The following is a 19,989-nucleotide window of genomic DNA, read 5'->3' as shown; positions in this document are numbered from 1 at the left end:
GGGGGCCTAAGCTAATTCTGCCCTGGTTTTGGAGGACTTGGGCCAAACATGTATCTTCTACTGGAAATGTAAACTTTTAGGGCCTTTGGAGTTTGGGCCAATAAAAACATGTGTTGGGCCTCCTCATTAAAGCCCAAAAAGGGAAGAGACCCAATCTAGGTGATATGGTAGAATCAGTAGGACCATTTGATTTTTGAATGACCATGCTCTATGATGGAATGACAGTATAATATTAATATTTTGTATATTACATTATTTTATATTCAATAACAAATATTATTTTCTGTATATTATACTATCTATCTACTGTTTTCATATTATTAATTTATTGCTACTCATTATTCCAAATTAAATTATTAATTTACTAATGTCTATTCATTCTATTGTGTAATCTCTAGACATCTCTAGTTCCATTTAATATTAATTACATTATTAATTTATTATTACCAATTAGGACCATTACCAATTAAATTATTAATTTATTATTATCTAGTTATAGAACATGTTTCATTTGATATTAATTATATTATTAATTTATTGTTATCTACTAGCACCATTACCAATTAAATTATTAATTTATTATAATATTCCTAGAATATGTTCCATTTAATACTAATTTATTATTATTAATTACAAATTTAATTATTGAATTAACAGTGTCCACTTTCATTCAGGAGTTTGGTCAGGACCTCAAGTCAATTATTCAACCATCAAAAAATAAATTTTACCAATAGCATTATGCATTCAAAAATTTTAAGATGATTTATTCAACAAAAAGTTTTTGCTAATAATTGATTGTGCAACTGCCAAAAACATCATTAAAATTGACGTTAAAATTTTGGTATCAAAACAAATATTTGCAAGATGGCAAGCAATATTGTCTGTATTTTATTTTCAAATAAGATTGGGAATTTTATAATCTTAATGAAACTTATCATAAAACAATTCCAAATATTCAAAAGACAGTTGCTACAAAAGTCATTTTTGACGAAAGTGGAAATGTTAAAATTAATTTTCAATCACTATTAACAAAAAACAAAAGTTTCGGTCAATCTTCGAAACAATTTATTGACTTAGGAAGAAAAAGTATCTCAAGCCTTTCCACACAAGACCGTTGTTAGAAGAGGAAAGTTTAAAACAACATGAATCCGATATAATATTTCTTAAACATAAACATAAATTTCTAATGTACAGGATCAGTCAAAGACTGCAAGTATAGAGCATAGTTAAAAAATTAAACACAAAGCTTTAAATTTTATTGAAAACTTACTTGTAATACATATGACAGAATTCCTAAGATAGAAGAGAAGGAGAAAAGAGGGAGATGTTTGCTCCAAGAGAAATCCCTGAATTGGTGTGAGTTACAATGAAGCTTACAACCCTTATTTATACAACAAAAGGCTCAACCTTAAAACATTTTGGAATCCGAGGAATTAGTGCGGGTAAACAATGGGCCCTATCGAACACTAAAATCAACAAACGGATCCTTACAGACAGACAAGCCGACGCAAAAAGACAAAATGAAGAAAAGGTTATATCGACGTAAAAATTACAAAGCTAGTCAAAAGATGAACAGCTGAAAAAACACTCAACTCACAATCACTCGTAGTACAATAATTAAATTACAAGTTGGGCCAAGTGGTTGCCAGCTACAAAAATTTTGAAGGAGGCTAGTGGTGGATCGTAAATAATGTTTGAAGCTTTTGAATAAAAGACGGGATGGCCTATCAGTTCTTGAAGGGTGGTTGAAGCCTTTGAAGAAGTAGCCGCAGTTTTTGACTTGAGGGCAAAGAATTATTTCTTTTTCTTTGCCTTTCCCTTTGAAGAGATAGTTCTTGGATCATCTTGAAGTATTTGATAAAAATCTGAATTGAGATCAAGATCAACGATTCTATTTGAATCTTGACTGTTAGCAGAATCTGAGTCCCCTAATTCTTCCAACTGCTTGATCATTTTGATTAATTGAGCCTTCATTTTTCCTAACTTTGAAGATTTTGATTTTCTTGAGGAGGAGACTGAAGTGGTGCCATCGTCTTCGAGGACTTTTAATCTATCCCTTGATTTTAATAAAGAACCTTGAGAAACTGAAGATTGATTAATTTGTTGGATGAGCCATGAACGAACTTGTCCTTCAAATAAAGTAAATTTTTCCCACCAACGAACCTTGAAAATTCTTCTTACAGTTTTTGAAAAACACAAAGTACTTTCTTTTGGAGAAACAAAAATGTAGTCCCAATAGAAAATCCAAGTAATTCTAAAGTTTGAATAAAATTGTAAGAGCTTGAAAGAAGAGTCAGATTGATCATGAGGGAAAATGGAATTCTTTTGAAACAAATCATGATCATCTTTAATTGTTTATGGGAAAATTTCTTTTTCAGGGCCAAAATTTTTAAACCATTTGAGAAACCAAGTTGGGAAAGTTTTGCAAATTTTTGGGTCGAAATGCATCAACCAAGAATGAGAATAATTGCGTAAGAATAATACATTTGACCAAGTGTCAATGTAATCTTTGTAGTCATAGGATTGTGGAATAAAAACCCCTTTAAAATGTTTTGAATTTCCTGGATGAGATCCCCACTCAGAGGGAGAAAATTTTTGAAATTTTTGAATTTTGAAAAGTTAATTTTAGTAGAATCCTAAAGATCATAATTATGATCAATTACGACCGAATTAGTTTCTACTATAATTAATTTGTAAAACTTCCTATTCTTCAATGGGCCGGGAGTGTCAAAATGGCACCCAGTGAAGAGATAGTTCTTGATTACTTCAAAGGGAGTGGAATCATCCCATTTGTGTTCAATAGGAATAAGATCTTCGAAGCATTTTGAAAAATATCCTTTCGTAAGGGATACCTTTTGAGTTTGGGCCAAATAGGACTGAGCTTGATTCTCCATAACATCTTTAAAAGAAGGAACTTGAGTAGTTTGAGGAATTAAAAAGGGATTGAACCTATTATGAATAGGAATTTCTTTCGAAGGTTGGGTTTTTGAGTCTTTTGAAGATTGACGTTTTGAATAAAAGTCTTTAGCTGTGATTCTTGGCATTTTGCCCTGTCAAAAAATCCCTTGTAAGGAAGTTTGGAATTGAATTTGAAACCCCTTTGATAAATTCTATTTGAAAATCAAATACAGACAATATTGCTTGCCATCTTGCAAATATTTGTTTTGAAACCAAATTTTTAACGTCCTTTTCAATAACGTTTTTGGCACTTGCACAATCAATTCTTAGCAAAAACTCTTTGTTGAATAAATCATCTTGAAATTTTTGAATGCATAATACTATTGATAAAATTTATTTTTTGATGGTTGAATAATTGACTTGAGATCCTAACTAAGCTCCTGAATGAAACCTTACTAAAGTTTCTTTTGAATCACCTCTTTGTTTAATAATACCCTCGAATCCAACATTAGATACATCAGTTTCAACAATCATAAAAGCTTTGGGATTTGGGAGACTAAGACAGAGAAGGGTTTTAACTAAAGCTTTAACCTTCATAACAATTTGAGTACCCTCATCAGACCATACAGGAGGGTTTTTCCTGAGTCTTTTGAATAGTGGTTTGACTAAAATCCTGATATTTAGAATGAAATCTGCAACATAGTTGAGACATCCTAAAAACCTTTGCAATTGATTTTTATCTCTGACTTCATTAGGAAATTTATCTACAAATTCTAATGATCTTTGCATTGGAGTGATTTTATTTTGATAAATCTGATGACCTAACAAGTTCAATAATTTCTAGAGTTTGCAGTGAATTATAATCATGTAAATTTTAGAATGTATAATGATCATACTAGACAAATAGAATTTTGTAATGACTAAGAAAATCTAAATATATTTCTATTTAAAAATTAAAATATAAAACTAATCAAATCAAGGTGGGATTTTTTGAACCTCCCATCAGCCAAATTGGAAGAACTTTCTCAAGTTTTAATTAAGCTACATTGTGTGTAAGAGCATAACCTGGAACAGAACATTGTAAATGATACGGGGCATGATGTGTCGCTTGTACAAGAAAAGGCAAATAAAAAGTTTGTAAGCATTTTCCTTACACAAGTTTGTACTAATAGTACAGTCATTACGAAACCGAGGGATTAGGTTGACGAGATATTGAAAACAAGGATCGTTACTAAGCACCCCTAGTGACAAGTTAGTAATTAATCAGAAAGCACCACAACATAGAAAGAAATTATAGGGGCAATATTGGCTATTTGAGCACATTTTTGAATCAAAATATAACTTCTACATACATATATTAAAAAAATTTCTAGGTATTTTTCTTGCTTAAAAGGCATGTAACACATTGGGTTCATACTTCACATATAACTCAGAGTTACTGAGGTAGTGATGTTTTGCTGTTTCAGGGTATGATCATAGTTAACATTCTTCTTCCAAATGCATCTTCAGGGTAACAAATGAGTAGCTAAGCTGCTAAAGAGGGTGTGAAAAAATGAATGATGATAATAGAAGCAAAAAAATTATATTCAAATGCTTTGTACAATAATTCACTCCAGAGGAAATGGGAAACATATTGAAGTATGCAACAATAAATATTATTTTCAGTTACTAATCCAACAAATATTGAATCTTCAAGTTGTTGTGACTATATACATGCTGCCTTCTTGGCCTTGATTCTGTAAATTACAAGAGTCAAGTGCATTCTATTAAATTCGCTGCATATGCAAAACTATTAATGCCCAGATCAGTATGCCTCCGCATCAATGAATCAACTTCAATCCAGCTGCACCCTGCCAACTTCTGCAACCCCATACTCCTCATTCTGTCGCGAACCTTATTAGCATCATCCCATCTATCAGAACCTGCAAAGGCATTCGATACCAAAGCAAAAGTTCCAATACTCACTCCTCTAGCATCATTAAGGCATGGGCTAATCCGCTCAATCATCTCCTCATTCCCATGAACTTTGCAAGCACTAAGCAGTGCTCCCCAAATTGGACCATTGACTTCCACAGGCATTTCCCGAATGAAAGCCTCTGCTTCCTCCAACAGCCCAGCCCGACCATACATATCAACCACACAAGCATAGTGCTGCATTTGGGGGGTAATCTTATAAACACCCTTCATGGCTTCAAAGAACATCAAGCCCTGATCAACCAACCCACCATGGCTGCATGCAGATAACAAACTGATGAATGTAACATCGTCAGGAGGAACCCCATGAACCAGCATTTGCGAGAAGAGTTGTAGAGCATGCAGTGCATGCCCGTTCATGGCCATTCCACTTACGATGGTGCTCCACGATACCATGTCCTTGCATGGGAGCGCATTAAAAACCTCAATGGCCATGCCCATGTGGCTGCACTTCGCATACATGTTGATCAAGGCATTCCCCAAGTTCCCATCCACGGTGAGATCATTCCGTCTGCATATATAAAAATGAACTGATTGTCCCAAACTCAGTGTGCCGAGAGTAGAGCATGCCGTTAATACATTAACTAGAGTGGCCTCGTTAGGCTCTGTTTCATGGCCTCTCACCATCTCCTGAAAAACCTGGACCGCCTCCTCACAACACCCTCTTTGCGCTAACCCACCTATCATTGTAGTCCAAGAGACCACGTCTCTCTTGCGCATATTCTCAAACAGGTACCGTGCACTAGCCAAAGACCCATGTTTCGCGTAGAAATCCAATAATGCATTGTCCAAAACTATGTTATCATCTTCGCTCAAGTTCTTCAAACTATACCCATGAACACCTTTTCCCATTTTAAGAGCCCCCAAATTGGAGCAAGCCGATACAACACTAACAATGGTAGTACAATTGGGCTCCACATCCATGGACGAAAACTTACCAATGGCTTCCTCCTCGAACCCGCACTTAGAAAGCCCCGAGACAATCGACGTCCACGAGACGACGTCCGGGGACGGGATCGAGTCGAAAATCCGGCGAGCAGAAAAGGAGTCATCTTGAACCACGTAGAAATGAAGCAATGAGTTTTGGATGAAAATGTCGGCGTAATGGCCGGATTTAATGGCGCGGGCGTGGATTGCTAGGCCCCTATGGAGGGCTTTGGCGAGGGAACACGCCTTGAGGGCGTGAGTGAAGGTGTAGTGATTGTGGGAGGTGGGGTGGTGGAGCATATGGCGGTAGAGGAGGATGGCATCGTGTGGGGAGGAGTGCGTGAGAATTGACAGAAGTGAGTTCAGGATGTGGGGTTTATCAGGGGTTTTGATGAGTTGAGCATGGATTTGGTTCAGTTGTGGATGTGCGAGGGTGGGAAGGGTTGAGTACTTCAGTGGCATGCTACTGAAAGTAGGGTTTTAGAAACCAAGGTTATGGGATGGTGCCTCTCTTTTCATAGGGGTATGCTCCTAGTAGTATGAAAATGAGGACATTGAGGTTGAATGGAATCACCAAATGAGAGTTTTAAGACTGTTATATACCATTTGATTGAGAAACAATGGTGAATTCTTAGTTGGGTTTCATTGCCATGTGTTGAGGAATGGGGAATTTTTGGCTAATTTTGTCTATTTACAATGCATTATATGCACAAAGAATGTAAACCATAGTAATTGTTGCCATCATCATTGATTCATTGATTTGTCCATGATATTACTCTTTTTCTTAAATGTTAATGTGAGCAATTCAAAATTTTAGTTGAGATTTGATTACTATCACTATGTTTTGAGTCAATGAATGTGAATAAGATTACATTTAGGTTAATGAAAAAAATTGGGCTCATAATTTGTTAATGTGAAAAAAAAGTCGAGATTAAACATGTTAAAGGTTTTTTACACAAAAGAAGGGTCATGAAAAAAAAACAAAAAACAAAAATAGGGCTTATAAATAATAATAATAATAATAATAACAATAATAATAATAATATTCCAAAATAAGGTTATTCGCACCTTGAAGATGCGGAAGAGAGTGAACCCCAGAAAATCATAGAGATAATGCATCCGCATCTTCAATTCTCCAACGAAATAGTGGGTCTGACACTAACACCGACCGACAATCGGGCCCCATAAGACAATAAGAGGTGTGTCCATATGTTTGACATGTGGACAGAGAAAAAAAAGTTTGTCAACCGAAAATAACATCATCTGACGACCAGGCCCCATAAGATAATAAAATATGTGTTCGCATGTTTGATATATGGATAGAGGGAAAAAAAAAGTTGTCAACTAAAAAAGTGAAGAACAAATAAGGTTGACTGACGTAGATTAACATTTTTTTAAAAAAATTAATAATATAAGTCAATCACTAATCAATTTAATGTAAATTATTGACATGACTCATTGTCATGGACCGACTATTTTCACACCTCTGTGAAAGGGTTGTGCGGTGCTAACTAAAGCACTTTTACTTAACTAGTCACTCTATCATTTACCAACATTCATCCACAAAATATTCAATCAAATGGTAGTGAAAACAGTAAGTAATCATGAAAGCAGTGGCAAGCAAGCAATAAATATCGAATCTATGCAATTCATTCACAAAACCTCCGTTGACATTGTGTGTTTAGCGAGGGAGGTAAGCAGGCCAAACACTTTAACAATAGCTAATGAGTTTTACAAGACTGATGAACACTCACCCTCCCTTAAAGAGGTTTTTATGTAAATATCATCTTGACACTAGGAAACATCAAAGTGACCAAGGAGTCCTACTACGTTATTTGGGATACAAAGAAACTACTAGTAGAAAATAACCCTACACTAGTATTTACATGATGGAAATTCATCTCAAGCACATGAGACAAGCGGTCATAGGCAAGCATAATGCCCTGAACAAGCTTAGCTCGTGACACTCCCCCACTTATGCGGTCGACGTCCTCGTAGACTTTGGCGGTAAGCACACTTCAAGTTTGCCCACCAATGGTTTAATATCTTCCGCATAAATCCAGTTGATTTCTTCATCACCATGGCCTTTCCACTTCACTAGGAAGTCATGTCGCTTCTTCTTTGAGGATATGAACTTTCTGTGTAGAGACCTAAGAAATTAAATGTAATAAATAATAAAGGAAAAGGAATTTTAAAAGGAGGAAAAATAGGGCTTTATCAACGAATGGACATTCCTCGTTGATGAACATCCTTCAGTGGGTCGTCGACGAACCATCTGTTCTCGTCGACGAAAAAAAACTGAGAGTTTGGGAAAAATTCAGAGAATTTAGCATTTGTTGACGAACCTACTATTCTTCATCAACGAAGCGTCTTCTATGATTCATCAATGAATTGCGTGTCTCATCAACGAATTTGAGCCTATAAATTGAATTCGGCTCATTTTTCTGCGCAGAATTCTCTCTCTCTCTCTCTCTCTCTCTCTCTCTCTCTCTCTCTCTCTCCTATTTCGCACAAGTTTGGTTCCTCCACCCTTTTTCGTCTAATTTTGGCTCAATTTAAGCCTGAATCAACAATTATAAGTTACCACGGAGTTCGTGGGAGGATTCTCTTCAATATAACTTAAGTGGATTTTCGAATTGGAGCTCCGGGGCACCATCCCAAAACTAGGGTAAGTTGAGTAAACTAGGCTTTTATAGGCCATTTAGGGTGTTCAGAATCTAAGGAGATTGTTATGTGTTGGAATTGGTGTATTCTCCAGAGGGGGGTGAATTGGGTATTTAAAATTCCTCCTAAGTTAAACCAGATTCCACAAGCAGTATTACACAAACCTAGGGTCCTTCTATGTAATCACAAACTCAATCAAATATTCAAACAATAAACAAAATCATATAGGTGCAGAAAGTAAATTGCGAAAATTAAAACGAACACTAGATATGTTATCGGGGTTCGACCAATACTGCCTACATCCCCGCTTCAACTCGTAAGCCATAGGATTACCACTATTGTTCACTTAATGGGTGGAGCGACACCGGTTACAACACCTTTCCAGGATGGTGCACCTAACTTTCCTAACCGAGTCAAAGCCAATTCGAGACTTTTATCAGGGCAAGTCTCATTCTTTAGGCCCATGCCTAGAATACAATAATCAATATGAAATTGCGTACAATTTAAATGTTCCTCCAGATATGTATTGATATCAATCAATGCACGGCATATAGATATGAACTATAAGCTCAGTGCCAATGAAGTGGAATCACACTAAATCTAATGTCAATAAGCAATCAAGTGTACGAGTGTATTATCAAACTATCTTTCAAACAATATATAGGTATCTATCAATCACAAGTAGGGTTTCAAAGATTCCTAATATAATGGTCAAATATCTCAAAAGATGATTCTCAGAAAAAATATGCACAAGAGATATTTGAGTATAAGCTTCTAAAAATTATTTTGCTTCACAAATCACAATACAAACTTAGGAGTCTTGCAATAAGACTCACAAGCTGCCAAGTTTTTTCCCACACAATGGATTTATTGATTAAATCGAGGGAAAAACTTTGGGCTAAACTCTCAATTGAAAAGCAATCACACAATCATAACAATGAGAGTTATAGCTTTGTAGGATCTCTAGAGATATACTCATTCAAAAAGATTTTGCAAGGGAATAGTAAAAGGATGAGTATTTGGCTTAGTTTGTGAAGAAAAGGCTCTAAAAAATTCAGAGGATATTTTCGTTAATAAAACTCCTAATTTTTTCTTAATTTTTACCAATGAACTTATATATAGAGAGAGATGGGAAAAATTATAGCTGTTGGGGACACGTTGGGTGTTTTGGAAAAAAGATTAACTGAGTTTAATTAAAAATAACCTAGTTTAACCTTGGTAAAATTTGAGTAACCCGAGAGGGTCGGTCGACCATTTTTAAGGTTCGATCGACCGAGTTGCTCTGTTCGGTCGATCAGGGTGTATTTGAACTAAGGAGATGGTCGAATAGACTTGAGGCGATTTTAGAACCTCCGAGGTTCGGTCGACCAGACTAAGTTCAGTTGATTGAACTTCATGTATTCGATTGAATAAGTCATATTAAACTTAGAGGTTCGGTCGACCAGGGCGTTGCAGTTCATTTTATGATCGGTCGACTAAGTGGTCAACTTTTTGACCCTAGGGAGGTTCAGTCGACTGAAGGGTTTCTATGTGTTGGGGTTTGGTCGACCGAACGCACCAACGTTGTCCATTTAATTTCTAACTTCCTTTTAAAGGCACCCCTGATCGCATTTTTGGTATTTCTAAGATATAAGAGACTTTTCATGTGATAATTTGGGACCTAAGGTCAGTCTAAGGTCTTTAAGAGTCAACCGAAAAAATCTGGCATCGGTCGACCTCCCTAAGGTCCATCTATGGTCTTGAGCTTATAGTCCTTACCATGCATGACACGCATTAATTATTACAGACCGTTAGATTATTACAAACCTGAAATAAAATATAATACAAAGAAATTAATTTGGGTCTTCTTTTCCCTTCAAGTCTCCATGTGACGCCATATGAATGCAAGACTGATCCTGCACACAAAATCGACAAACATTAAATATCTTATATTTGTCATTATCAAAAATGAGATAGGACTCAAAAATTCAACATTATGGAAGTTGTTCTAGGGATTGTGATGTGTTGTAAGGACCCAGGAAAATAAAATAATAAAAGAAAATGAGAAAAATAAATTTTTGGCAAAGTAAGAAGAAAATCGGCGACGGTTTTTTGAAGGGGAAAGAAAATCGAAGGCAGTTTTGGTTTTACCGCGGGACGGTAACATGTAAAAGGTAAATCTGGGCCGGTTAAAGAGAAAACCAACGATGGTTTTCTAGAGGCATAAGAAAATCGGCGATGATTTTCTGCGCAGAGGTGATATTATAGAGAGATCCTGCGAGCATTTTTCAAACAATCAAAAATCTTTCTTTCTTCTTCTCTGAAACCCTACGGTTTCTCCCTCCATTTTCTTCGATTCTTGCTTCGTTAAGTCGTGTTTCAACCATCAGGAACATGACGGGGTTCCTGGGAAGATTCTCTACAACCTACGCAAAGCAGATTTTCAGTTTGAGGTTTCGGGGCACCATCCCAAAATCAGGGTAAGTAGGGTATATTTAAGTTTTATTATTAATATGGAGTATATAGGGCCTAGGGAATGATAGAATAACAATTTATTGAAGTTTGGGTTGATAAACTTGGGTTTTTGAATTAGGGCTCAGGTGAGTGCCGCAAGCAACGTTTCGGGGTTTCCGCGGGTGTAAATTATATATATATATATATATATATTTAGGTATGATTTATCTGCACGGTTAAACATTTGGAAAATATTGACTTTTGATATATAATATATTTATGGAAAAGAAATGTCGTGGTAGGAATACAACTTTTATAATTTAATTGGTTGATGTGAATACAAAAAATGAAATATACTATTGGATTGTGAATATTGGTTAACTGCAAGTATAGTTTATTGGTAAATAATGATTGTTTGTGAATACTGGCTGCTTGAGATGACTGCATGATAAATAATGTGATGTGTGTGTATGAGACATTTTGTGTGATTATTCGTTTGTATCACAATATAACATTGGAAGGCCTGAGGAGTTTGTTATATTGCCTAGATGTAATCACAATATACGTTGGCAGGCCTAAGGAGTTCGTATATTGTCAATATATATTGGGGTAGAGCATTGGCAAACCTGAGGAGGTTGTTTTACTGATATACTACGGGTAGGTCATGGGGATTGGTACTAGTGGATAGTTGTGACTGTGTGGGCCATGATATATTTATGTGTGATGTTAGTCCCGTGTGGATGTGGACCATGTATTCTATGAAGATGTTAGTCTTGTGTGGACCGTGTATCTTGTGAAGATGTTAGTCCTGTGTGGACCAGTCTTGTAACGCCCCGACCCTTAATACGGCCCCAGAGTGCTACTATACATACATAACCTGTACAAATCATGAAACATACATAACTACTCGCCCTAAACAGGGACATACGGGTATTTCATAATGATATGTACTCACATATATTGCGAAAAACATAAACCATTCATATGGATTCTAATAAACATACCAGAGTATCTAAATGTTCCTTGCATACATTCAACCAGACATAAAACATAACTGTATTACATTCCCAAAACAAACCAGGCTAACAACCCAGTACTCATGCAAACACTTACACTAACTAACAGGACCCTATGCTCCACAACCTCTCTAGACGACTAGGGCCAATTTCCTGTAACTCTTGAAAAAAAGGTGGTAAGATTGGGGTGAGACACTTCTTAGTAAGGAGGAAGATATTACATCAGTGTGTGACTTTACAGTTATATTCTTATTTGAAAACAATTACATAGATTGCATATTCTCAATTCTGTAATATATATATATATATATATATATATATATAAATTCCTGATAATGTATAACCTAGCATCATTACAAGTGAGAGTTCCTGAGGTCAGGGTAGGGTACAGGCCATACACTGTACGATCCCTTCGCCCGGTACTCAAACCTATGACTCTGCCCAGTAAAGCTTTTAAATTATGTATATGCATATTTAGAACACTTTCCAACTCGAAACTATCATGACTATGCCAGTAACTCCTTGTGACAAGGGTTGTGCGATAAGAAAACACTAATAGAGCCCTGTACGTACCGGCATTGTCAGGCATCATAACATACTGCAGTCCAAATTGGCCATCACCACCCTTATCCCTTTTGACCAGTGGCCCTTCTTACTAAGCCTACTACTAGGTACCCCCACTGAACAATAACTATGTGTGGTTGCAATGTACCTCTGTTTTGGCAACGGTACCGAGCCTACATAATATAAGTTTTTTAAGGCTTCATATACTATTGAGACAAGCTATGGTCCCAATATCATATATACAATTTACATTAAACATAATAACCTGTGTAATTCTAGTATTTTCACAAACTCATTCATACATACTTTCATTCATATTGTGATAAAAACCAGCTCGTAACCTCTCGGTTTTACCCTTTTCTCATACTTGACACGGTATCTAACCGACACCTGTTTTCTGCATTTTATGTTAATCACTTGGAACCTTAGTCCCTATATTTCATATACATACATCTCAAATCAGTATCGATTCAATTCATATCATACGTCACACTTATTTGGTAAATTATACATTTCATATAAACGGGTTCGTAAAATATAATTTTTGCTGCTAATAAGAGTTTCAAGCATCTCCTACTTTAATTTTAGTGCAAATAAAGTAGTTTAAGAAATTTGGAGATCATATGCCTAAAAGCCCCATTTTTGCCAAAATCGTAAAATCGTGAAAATCGTAAGAATCGACATTTATACTCGGTAAAATTTTGCAAACAAGCTGTCAATAAGTACATATGAACATAAGCTACATATCCTATGGTTTCTTTTTCTAAAAAAAATATTGATGTAAACAAATCCCCTTACCTTTATCCCAAAAATTGAATCACGAGCTTGTTGATCCAAAACTACGACACGGGATCCTCAAAACCTAAAAATTGAAGAACAATACTTCAGTATTATTCAATCTACTACAGATCTACCAAAATGAAAACGAATTCAGATCCTCACCTCAATTTTAGGGAAAATCCCGAAAATCTTCAAAACGACGATCTGATCCGCTATAACTATAGAGTTTCTCCTTCTAATCCATGCAGGAACCTCCGATCGTCGAAACGGACGACGAACGACGAAGAATTGTAGAGAGCGAGAGAGAACTTGCTGGTTCTAGAGAGAGAGAGCTTTTGGGTTTTGTTACTCCTTAAGCAACCAAAAATGATATTTATAGAGCCTTTGACCGAGTCAACTTCGTCGACGAAACAGTGCCTTTGTTAACGAACCAGCCAGTCAGTTCGTAGATAAAGCTCTACCTTTGTCGATGAACCCCATCCAGATATTTTTTTTAGTTTGTTCGGTATTTCTTCGTCGATGACGCTCTGAATTTCAGTGATGAAGAATTGAAGGGACTTCGTTGATGAACATATTGCATTCATCGACGAACCCTGCTGTAATTCCCTTTTTACCCTTTTCTTAATAATTTTCCTTATTTACGGGTTCGGGTCTCTACAAGTCTTGTGTGGACTGTGTATCCTGTGTGGGTGTCAGTCCTTTGTGGACTGTGAATCCTGTGTGGGTGTGAGTTTTGTGTGGATAGTGCTGTGTGGACCGTGTGTTTTGTATGAATGAGAGTCCTATGTGGACGGTGTTCTCATGTGTGGATAGTTTGTGTGGAATGTGATATGATAATATAAATGGTATGTTAATTTAATTATATGTACATTCATGGCGAGGTAAAACTTGCTGCCAAGACCTTGCTGAGAAAGGCGAGTGCCTTGGTATTTTCAGTTAGGTACCTGAGCACAGGGAAGTTACTTGTATGGGAGGGTAACCTTCTCTATTCTTGGAGACTTTGCCTATATACATAACCCGAGGGCTTACTGAGTAAGGTGAGTTCCCTGATATTTGTATTAGAGTGGAGGGAAGCTACTTGTATGGGTGGGTAATCTTCCCTATTCTCGGGTATTATCATTATATATATATATATATATATATATATATGAATGCGTGTTTGATATTAAAAGATAGTATTGTTATTAATGATGTGTTTTCTCAGTTGTTGTGGATAGTGGAACACAAATGAATATATATTCTGTATTTATTTAAACTCTTTGTCACACATTGCTATGATTTATTCTTCCTTACTGAGATGTGTCTCACCCGAGTGAAAGATTATATTTTCTAGTCCATCAAAAGATCGAGCTTAGAGCTCCGAGGAGGGTAGTATTTTTGGTAAATTTTGGGGCGATTATATGAACTGTTTATGTTTATAAATGCTGGGTTGTAATATAAACAGATAAATGCTGATATTTTCAGGGTTTTATAGATAGACTCTGGTATTTAATTTGAGGTTGTTTATCTTTTCCACTGCATGATTTTGGTGTATGGTATTAGAAACAAGTGCTTGGAACACGTAACCTTTAGGCCCCACTTGGCGGGTTCAAGGTGTTACATGTGTAATCTGGTGTAATATGAATTTCAGGTTGTTAGGGCTTTGAGCGCCGTGGGGCGCTGGAATTTTGGGTATTTGTGAACATCTCGGTGAGTCAGGTAAGGGGAATAAATTATAACAGTTTTTGTTAAGAATTATTGGTTGGAAATTACGTGAAAATAAATTATGGTATTTTACTTGAAATTATTATGATACGAATATTAGATGAAAATTGTGTGGCTTATGATGCATGCTGAAAAACTATATATGATGATGAGTATTTTCTGAGGAAATGATGAAATGTGAAATATTGATATGTTTGCGGGAAAATGATGTAAAGAAATATATAAATATGTATAGAATGATTTCTATGAAAAAAATGAGGAAGTATGAAATACTGATATGAGTATACGAAGAAACGTTGAAGCATGCGAAATTAGAATTGTTTTATTGAGAAACAAAGAAAATAATATATATATGTATATTGAAGAGTTTTCTGAGAAATGTTGAAATGTGTGAAATGATATATATATATATGCTAGCATAAGAATGAAATGAATATTAAAATGGGAATATTGCAACGTAAATTCTCTAATATGAATATTGAAATGTGGAAATTGAAATGTGATTTCTAAAATATGAATGCTAAATTGAGAATGATGAATACAAATACTGGGAAAATGTGAACATGGCAAAGTGTGAAAGCTGCAATGGGATCATTGAATGTGATTAATGAAATGCCAATACCAAATAAAAATTGTAGGTATATGGTAATGATAACCCTGGCGGATGGATATGGAAACCCTAATGATGGGTAGTGAAATTGAGCACGGTACTGTTGCTAGTGGTGTTAGTGCAACCACACAGACTCTTAGAGCGTGTGGCATGATAATTGACTGAGCTGTTTAGTAGAATTGTTGTGCCCCCTGAGTCTGGATCAGGGCTATAGGTCGGCTAGTCGTACTATAGATGTGAGATATGTGATATGAAATTTTGATCTAATTGAGTCAGCCAACTGCAGTTAGATCTAGTTTTCGGGCCGCACAACCCTATTCATGGGGGGAAGCATGACGTGGAAAAGAGATCCTTAGGGCAGTCATGAGTTACAGACATGAAATTGGTACTCATTACTAAGGATACTCATGTGTTGGATAGTGAAATGAAAATGGAAATGGAAAGTAAAAGAAATAATGGAAAATGAGAAATAAAGAAGGATGAAATTGAGAAAATTGATATGTGTGAGTTAATAACATAAATAATTGAGGCGAAGTAAAACTCTACGCCTCAGGGCTTACTAAATAAGGTGAGTGCCCTGATGAGTATCAGTAGTAGTCAAACCTGAGTTAATCGGGTAAGGTTACAAACAATATCAGGGCAGAAGGAAGCTACTTGTATGGGCGGGTAAGCTTTCCTATTCTTGGGAACTTCGCGGGTTAAGTATGGGTTGTTTATGAATGAACTTAAGAAATGGTTTTAAGGCTTATAAAAGTTTGTGTTTTATATTTATATGATTATGAGCATATAAATCAGTGCATTTTCTTAAAGAAACTGATGATTTAAAAAGTAAAATGTGTTATAACTGAACTCATATTGCCACACACTGTAAATAATTTATTCCATCTTACTGAAATGTGTCTCACCCAAATTATCTAAACTTTTCAGGGAACAGAGACAGATCAGGTGATAGAGCTCCAAGATTGTAGAGAGCTAGGACCTTGATTTACAGGGTGAGTCTTTGGACTAGGGAGGTGCGATTCCCTTAGGGTTGTATTGTTTTTGGGTATGAGATAGAAACGTATGTATATGGATATTGATACTCTAGTATTGTATTTCTGGATGGTTTGTACATTGTGTCTTCCACTGTTAGGTTAATATAAATAAAATGTCTATTTACTCGGTACCCAATGTGGGTCGAGTCATGTGAGTGGTATCGGAGTTATGACGTGGCCGATGGTTGATGAATATTTTCTATTTATTTATTTATTTTTTAAATGGTACGAAAAATCGGGGCGTTAGAGTTTGGTATCAGAGCCTAGGTTGCTAGGTTTTGCAGATTTTAGTAAACAACGAAATACAATACCAGAGTATAGGAATGGATTGTGAGGAGAATAGGAGATGGGTTGATTGAGACATGAGTCAGTTATTGTTAGAAGATGGGATTGGAGTTTAGGGTTCATTCTTACAACTTGGAGACAGGAGTTCCATAGTTGTTTCCGTGCTTTTCCTGGGGTGAGGATTTCAGGAAACCATGAATACTATCGTTGAGTCTTGTTTCTAAGTGGTAGAACTGAATCTTAAATAGGGATTGAGGATATGGAGATAAATGGTCGTACAAGAGTAATTTATGAGTTATAGCAATGTATTGGTTGTGTGATAGTAATTAATTATGTGCTGAGACTAACTATTCCCTTTGTAGGATGGATCCGGGAAACAGTAACACGAGTGTGGGAGGTGATAGAGCAAGACCTTCCAGTATGGGTGGTGGAAACCCTGACGCAGTATTGTGTAGCGTCACCTAGCAGGTGATGGTTGAGATGGCTAGGAGCTCGGGGGAGCGGAGCTGCAGGATCAAGCAGTTCACGCGTATACGATTCCCATCATTTGCTGGAGAAGCGGATCCACTAGTAGTTGAGAATTGGGTCCAGGACATAGAAGATATACTGGTAGTAATCTTGCGTACAGATGAGCAGAGGGTGTTATTTGCAACAATTAAATTGACTAGGGAAGCAAAGTGTTGGTGGAGGTCAATGAGATTATTGGAGGAGCAAAGGCTTGACCCTGTGGCGATGACTTGGAGTCGCTTTAGGGAGATATTCTTGAGTGGTACTTCCCCGTGACTATTGGGAGTGCGAAGGCATTAGAGTTTCTGCATCTGACATAGGGGCCTTTAACGGTGCAGCAGTATGTAGCGAAATTCATTGAACTGTCCCGATTCGCTCCGTATCTGGTGCCATATAAGGAGAGGAAGGTGAAGAAGTTTGAGAAGGGCCTAAGGCAGAACCTGTATGAGCAGGTGGTAGGCTTTCAGACTCAGACCTTCTCAGAGATAGCTGACAAAGCTGTGGTGATTAAAAGTGGCTTGCAGAGAGGCGCTGCAGCACATAGCTAGGGAAAGAGGTCCGTGCCTTCAAAGTTTTAGGCAGGGTTCAGTCAAGGGTCGTGGAGGAGACATGATAGCAGAGGGGGATGACGACAAAAAGGAGGAGAATGAGCAATACAGGGCAGACAAATGCCTCGTTTTTGCCTCATATGTTTTAGGAGACACTCAGGAGAGTGTTAGGTGAGGAAGGTTGTCTGTTATCGGTTCCATCAGCCGGGATATATAGCAAGAAACTGTCAAGCACCTCCAACAATGGCAACTAATCCTAGAACATATAGAGGAGGTTATCAGGCACCTCGAGGAGGACAACAAAGGAATACTGCTTCGACGCGAGTTTATGCACTGACGTCGGGAGATGCCGAGGCGGCAAAAGATGTAGTGACAGGTACTGTTTCAATACTGTCATTTAAAGTTGCTGCCTTGCTTGATTATGGGGCGACTCATTCTTTCATCGCCTGAGAATATGTTAAGTTGTGTGGGTTTGAACCTTAGCAGTTAGATATTAGTTTGTCAGTGGCTACGCTGACTAGGGATGTAGGGATATGCCAGAAGGTACTCAGGAACTGTCCAGTTGGTATTCATGGGAGGTATTTGTTAGCTAATCTGGTGATTTTAGATATGCATGGATTTGAGGTGATCTTGGGGAAAGACTGGCTAGCTACTCACTATGCCAGTATTGACTGCCATCAAAGAGAGGTAGTGTTCAGACCTCAAAAGGGACAAGAGTACAGATTTGTAAGATCATGTGTGTGTACCCCACTTCAGTTACTATCCGTCATTCAGGCGAGGAGATTCCTGCTAGAAGGTTGTCAGGGATTTTTGGCTTATGTGAAGATGATGACAAAAGGAGAGTTGAGGATAGAGGATATCCCATTACTGAAGGAATTTCTTGATGTGTTCTTCGAGGATTTTCCGAGACTACCTCCAGATCATGAGGTAGAGTTTTTTATTGATCTGGTTCCGGGGATAGCGCCGATTTCAAAGGCGTCGTACAGAATGACACCGATAGAGTTGAAAGAATTGAAAGAACAATTGCAGGAACTATTAGATAAGAGATTTATTCGACCCAGTGTGTCGCTTTGGGGAGCGCCGATTTTGTTTGTGAAGAAGAAAATGGGTCGATGAGGATGTGCATTGACTACAGGGAAATAAATGAAGTGACTATCAAGAATAAGTACCCACTTCCTTGTATCGATGATTTGTTTGATCAGTTACAGGGGACACAAATTTTCTCGAAGATAGACTTACGCTTTGGGTACCATCAGGTGAAAGTCAGGGCGGAAGGTGTTCTAAAGATGGCATTTAGAACACGATATAACCACTATGAATTCTTGGTTATGCCATTTGGTTTGACAAATGCTCCAGCAGTGTTTATGGATTTGATGAACATGGTCATCCACTAGTATTTGGACCAGTTTGTGGTAGTATTTATTATTGATATACTAATGTATTCGAAGAGCCCAGAGGAGCATGAGGAACATCTAATGATAGTGCTTCAGGTGCTGAGATGAAGGAAGCTGTATGCGAAGCTCAAGAAGTACGAGTTCTGGCTGGAGCAGGTTACCTTCCTTGGACACGTTATATCCAGGGGTGGTATTTCTGTTGATCTGAGTAAACTTGAGGCAGTAGTAGACTAGATACGACCGAATAATGTGTAGGAGATCAGAAGTTTCTTGGGATTGGCTGGGTACTACCGTAGGTTTGTTAAGGGTTTCTCTAAGTTGTCAGGCCCATTGACCAGATTGACTAAGAAGGGAGTGAAGTTTGAGTGGTCTGATGAGTGTGAACGGAGTTTTCAGGAGTTGAAGTAGTGACTCATCACTGCACCTGTGTTGACAATTCCTTAAGGAGGAACAGTGATGAGTCTCATAAATGGCTCAGATGCGTGTTGATGCAGCGGGGGAGGGTGATAGCCTATGCCTCACGACATTTGAAAGAATATGAGAAGAACTACCCTACCCATGATTTGGAGTTAGCAGCAGTGGTCTATGTGTTGTAGATTTGGAGACACTATCTTTATGGGGGTAGGTGTGAGATTTTCATTGATCATAAGA

General features: G+C 37.2%; 1 protein-coding gene across 1 annotated transcript; it reads right to left on the bottom strand.

Moving 5' to 3' along the window:
* Positions 1 to 4,455: 4,455 nt before the first annotated feature.
* Positions 4,456 to 6,418, bottom strand: LOC131147858 (pentatricopeptide repeat-containing protein At1g08070, chloroplastic-like). Its single transcript, XM_058097477.1, has one exon. The coding sequence runs from the start codon at positions 6,259 to 6,261 to the stop codon at positions 4,651 to 4,653; it is 1,611 nt and encodes a 536-aa protein (XP_057953460.1). The 5' UTR covers positions 6,262 to 6,418; the 3' UTR covers positions 4,456 to 4,650.
* Between the last annotated feature and the right edge of the window lie 13,571 nt (positions 6,419 to 19,989).

The sequence above is a fragment of the Malania oleifera genome, chromosome 2, assembly GCF_029873635.1.
Source record: "Malania oleifera isolate guangnan ecotype guangnan chromosome 2, ASM2987363v1, whole genome shotgun sequence".
Lineage (NCBI taxonomy): Eukaryota > Viridiplantae > Streptophyta > Magnoliopsida > Santalales > Ximeniaceae > Malania > Malania oleifera.
This window is presented reverse-complemented; position numbering and strand designations above follow the sequence as displayed.

Excerpts from the sequence above, each read along its gene's own strand:
- LOC131147858 (XM_058097477.1), bottom strand. The coding sequence starts at position 6,261 with ATGCCACTGAAGTACTCAACCCTTCCCACCCTCGCACATCCACAACTG.